This window comes from Notothenia rossii, assembly GCF_949606895.1.
Source record: "Notothenia rossii genome assembly, chromosome: 2".
Taxonomy (NCBI): Eukaryota; Metazoa; Chordata; class Actinopteri; order Perciformes; family Nototheniidae; genus Notothenia; species Notothenia rossii.
Genome location: NC_136904.1, coordinates 77,585,410 through 77,590,571, shown reverse-complemented (window position 1 = coordinate 77,590,571; position 5,162 = coordinate 77,585,410). Strand labels below are relative to the sequence as shown.

At 42.1% G+C, this 5,162-nt stretch overlaps 1 protein-coding gene across 1 annotated transcript; it reads left to right on the top strand.

Annotated features, from left to right (window-relative positions):
* Positions 1–1,643: 1,643 nt before the first annotated feature.
* LOC307028356 (disco-interacting protein 2 homolog A-like) lies at positions 1,644–5,050 on the top strand. The gene is made up of 2 exons (XM_079663306.1): positions 1,644–2,958; positions 3,147–5,050. The coding sequence occupies exons 1-2, from the start codon at positions 2,894–2,896 to the stop codon at positions 3,397–3,399; spliced, it is 318 nt and encodes a 105-aa protein (XP_079519432.1). The 5' UTR covers positions 1,644–2,893; the 3' UTR covers positions 3,400–5,050.
* Positions 5,051–5,162: the final 112 nt, after the last annotated feature.

The window sequence follows — 5,162 nt, the reverse complement described above, 5'->3', positions numbered from 1 at the left end:
CTTGTGCCAAGTTTGCCAAATAAATGATGCTTCATCAGTTCTCCTATTTATAAAGGCTGCTGATGTCCAACCCCTAATCGTCGTTTCCCCGTCACATACAGTTCTTTCATTTTCCAAACAAGTCAAAAGCCATTTTGTACGAATTGAAACAGGGCAGCAACATCAATGCAAATCACCGATAGTTTCTTGTGAACTCCCCAATGAAACGAAACTTTACTGAGGGAAGAGGAAGTCACTGTAGGATAGCCTATCTACCCTTATACATTGATATTGACTTGGAATATGCAATAAATGCCCATCATATACTTGGTGTTGTAAAGTTTGCACACACTGATTTAATGTTGGATCATCATAACAATAATTTGTCGGGTATAATTCATTTTAACTTAGAAGAAGAAAGAACACGGTATGTAAAATCCTTTGTTTATTGTTTATTGTCCTTTCATTATTCGCATCGTAACATCGCATTGTTAAGGGCGAAGCCAGGCATACACTGTAGTGCCTGTTCCTCAGTAAGCTAGTGTATTTCTATACATCCATGGTGTTTCTGGTTTTCAATTTTGCATGCCGATTAGTCTTAGAACCGTTTAACAACACTCGTAATCCGGTCAACTAGCGTGCGTCATTAACAGGGAAGTGATAAAGAAAATATGATTATAATCGTCATCATACAATGTTTTTTGTTATGGTAATAAAGCTGATAAGACACAGACTTTATACATGCATGTCTTCCCTCAGCTACACCACTTTAAAGTTTAAAGCACGATAAACATAATGTGTTTATCCCTTTCAGATGTCCCTATGATGTGTCACAGAATGAAAACCCCGCCCCTCGCTCTGTGGTAATGTAGAAAGCACCGTCAGCGGCGGCGCCAGGGGGTAGACAACAACAATTGGCCTAGCAACGGCTTAGCAACCCCATTGTTTTGTTATGAAAATGTATCTATATATATTTATACCATGATTTATACACATTCTCGCGAGATCTATCAGGGGTCGTTGTAAATTAAAGCGCGAACTGTTACTTGGCTAATGTTGTTATAATTCTCAGTATGTGAACACAGATCGAAAATGGAAAGATTTCTCACAAGTCAGCGTAAACGACCGCGATCTCCAACGGAGCCGGTCCAGCCGGACAACCCTGCTATCCGTGTGTTACGTCCCAACTAGGGGAAGAGGAATGCAACACACACCAGTATGTAATTGGTAAATTATAAGCGTTTATTTAAAAACAGCTGTAAACAAAATAGCAGGCAAACAGCCCGAAACAAACAAAAGAGCCAAAAGGGCACAGGTTGACAAATAACCAACTAAAGGAGGACTCTAAAAAAGGAGTCTAAAGACATACAGGGAAAATACATACTAATATACTAAATAAAGAACTAAACAAAACCTCACTCTAAAAGTGGTACAACTAACACAAATAATCTATACAAAAACACAGCTAAACTAAAGGCAACCGTCACAAATCCTAACTATACTCTAAACACTAGTGATGGCAGTTTGACACTGAAGCTTCGAACGGAGCTTCAACCCTGGACTTCCTATTCCATAGAAGCAGTGCTTCGAAGCTTGCTTCAAATCGCGTGACATGTGACGTCCGAAGCAGCAACTGCTTCAAATCACGTGACATGTGACGTCTGAACCAGCAACTGCTTCATTTCCTGAATGAATCAACTCACTGGTTCGCCGTCCAATCAGGTGATTCAATGCACTGCCTCGTCTCGATTCTGACAGGTGACAGGTTGAAACAGTTTCACATTTGAGCGCTTCAACACTTTATAACCACTCTAAACAATGCGCAATGTGTGGGTTGTTGTCGTAGTTTGCATTGTTGCTGTTGAGTTGTTGTTGGCATTGTATTTTAATTGGATCATTATAGAGCAAGCCAGGAAGATAAATAGGTCGTTCTGGCTCGTGAAACACTTCGAAATGTGGAGAAGTTGTGAACAAAAAGACAATGCGTAATATAAAAACACTTAGATGGTCTAAGGAATTGATAGCCCAGTGGATAGAGCCGGCGGCTAGGATGCGGCGATATCCTCCGCGCAGCTGGTTCAAAGCTCGGAATAGTTCAGCTTTTAATTTTAATACTTTAATAACTGATAAAAGGCCCTCTCCGCCCAAATAAATGTCAAGCACTCTCGAGTCTCTTCTCAATAACCCAATACACACTATTATCAATCTTTAATTGCAAATAGAACATGATATTCAGTCTTAGTGTGTGTGTGTGTGTATCGAATATTTTTCAAGGCAAAGATGCGTTAAACCCACTGCAGCCTTGCACTTCGCCAGGAGAGATCGCTGTAACTGAAGCTTCGAGAAATGAACCTATTTCCGACACAATTGTCCAAGTGGTTCGACGCTTCATTCAAAGCTTCATTTTGCCATCACTACTAAACACTAACTAGCTACTCTACACTCTAACTAACCTACTCTAGACACTACTAATCACACAAGTTTTAACCCCAGAACAAAGAGCAAGTAGCGAGAGGCATCTGTCCTCCAGAATGATGATTGTCCCCAAGCTTTGTAGTCATCTCCAGCAGGTGTGCGCCGGCTGTGCGCTACGATTGGAGTGCGTCGGGCCCGGCGTGCTCCAATCGCAATCTTCAGGAGGCGGACCAGGAGATGGGAGCCAATACCGGGAGGGCAACCGCACAGCTCATTTACATAGAACACACAGCTGAAAACACTCAGACGACCAGGAAGGCAGCAGCCGTAACACCGTGTGTGTGTGTGTGTGTGTGTGTGTGTGTGTGTGTGTGTGTGTGTGTGTGTGTGTGTGTGTGTGTGTGTGCGCGTGTGTGCGTGTGTTTGTGTGTGTGTCTCAGAGCGCCACGACGCCCTCTATGTGGTGGGCTCTCTGGATGAGACCCTGGAGCTGAGGGGAATGAGGTATCACCCAATCGACATCGAGACTTCCGTAATCCGTTCTCACAAGAGCATAGCTGAGTGGTGAGACATTTTCATCACTACTTCATCACTAATCACATCAAATGATGGATTATGTAGTAAGACATTTATCCAGTTAATACTAAAAAATATAAATGAGCAACATCAATTCTGACTAATCTGCCTCTATCCTGTTCTTTCTTTCCCTTTTGCTCTCTTTCCATTTTTCTTTTTGTCTCGCTTTCTCCCAGTGCGGTGTTCACTTGGACCAACCTCCTGGTGGTGGTGGTGGAGCTGGAGGGGTCTGAGCAGGAGGCCCTGGACCTGGTTGCCCTGGTCACCAACGTAGTCCTAGAGGAGCACTACCTCATCGTGGGAGTGGTGGTGGTGGTCGACCCCGGCGTCATCCCCATCAACTCCAGAGGGGAGAAGCAGCGCATGCACCTCAGAGACGGGTTCCTGGCCGACCAGCTGGACCCCATATATGTGGCTTACAACATGTGAGGGTCCCCTCCTCCTCCATGCGGCTCATCACACAACGGGAGTCGGTGTGGCTTCTGTTGAAAGAAAGCGTGCTCCTCTCAGCTCGCAGACAGGGAAACATGAAAGAAAACGTGGATGCAAAATGGAGAGAAATCCCAAGAGAAATGAGATCAACACAAACCTCATGTCAGTTTCTCCCTGCGATTTCTCGCCTCAACAAATGTTTTAAAGAGTTTTGAGTATGACAGAGTGTCTGTGTCCTTAAACCCGGGACACATGATAGCAGCAACGTATAACACTACACAGTTCCACTAACCTCATCTACTGTCCGTTTCTATATTTTCATTATTTGTTGTGTTTGCCATACACTAGTGCCATAGACTGACACCATGTTAAGTGTTCGCAGAGCCATTGCAGGCCATATATGATTTTTATAGAAGAAAATCCATCTTACGTACATTGCCGTCTGCCTGAGGTCAACCCGGATTTTAGTGTTCCTGCTCATTTCACATCATGTTGTTAGTATTGCAGTTATTGCTTCATTCATTTCAGCATCAGTTCTTTTAATTTGTGCTGTCAGTAACCGGATGTTGAGAAATACTATGTGGTTGACGCAATGTTGTCCTTTTCTAAATCCAAAAAGTGTAATATAGTTATTGTTTTATCTAAACAAAATGCAATATGAGTGACGTGAAATACTTTGAATGACTGCTGCAGACAGTAAGTGCCCAGCCTTCAGAGTCGTGAGATGGCGAGGAATATAATAGTTGCTTTCCATTAGCAACCTGCCAAATAATATGAATGAAGCCTTAAGTGAATTTTCAGACTCTTTTCCTATCCCAGCTTAACTTAATTTTGTGAAGTTTATCAGCTGTATGATAGGGAGGGGGATATGCAGAAGGAGGTAAGGTATGGTAAATCCTATTGCACCCAAAGTCTTTCATCTTTCTGGCTAATATGAATATACTTGATCGTAGCATCAGCCATAACAAACACACACTCCATAAATATTTTTAAAGTGTCTGTCCCTATTGTCAGTTGTGTTGAATGTGTTTTAAAGCAAAGGACTGGAAGACATTGAAGCCGGTGTTGGTTTCATGCAAAATGTCAAAGCCACATTTCGAGTGCCATAGGGTTGAATGAGAGTTACAAAAGTATTTGTATTGCATGTCTTGATGAAGGCAAGTGTCTAATATGCTCATAACATCTTAACCTCCCACATTGACTTTGTAAAGATTCACTTCACTGTGCGTTGCTTCTTTTCTCTGTGTGATCATCTCCTCAGAAACAGGCTCCTGCCTGCTGTAAGTATGTACAGGTTTTGTGTAAATTATTAATAGATGGAGAAGATGACCACATAACACAAAGACTGAATCTGGTATATGTGAATTTCTCCCTCACAAACAAAAATGATTTGAAACGTGTTCTCATGTGGACACTGAGAAAATACGTGAAAAGCCTTGTAAACATTTTTATAGTATGGAAGTGGGAGACCAAGCACACTCCTCGCACAAGGAGAAGACAGCGGCGCTCTGGGGACCGCCGAGACGTCACGTCTTCCAGAGCAAACCTTTGTTGTTAACATATGGAAAGATACATTTGTCTGATATATGGTTAGTTGTCATTATTTTCATAACATGATTTCTTAATGAATAAAAAAAAGTGCTTTTAACTTCGAACGCTTGTTTTTACTAGCAACTGATCCTGCAGATGTCCTATCCAATAAAGAATATTCCAAATGTTCTAAAAGGCTACTATTGAAGGTGGAAGTGAACACTTTTAAG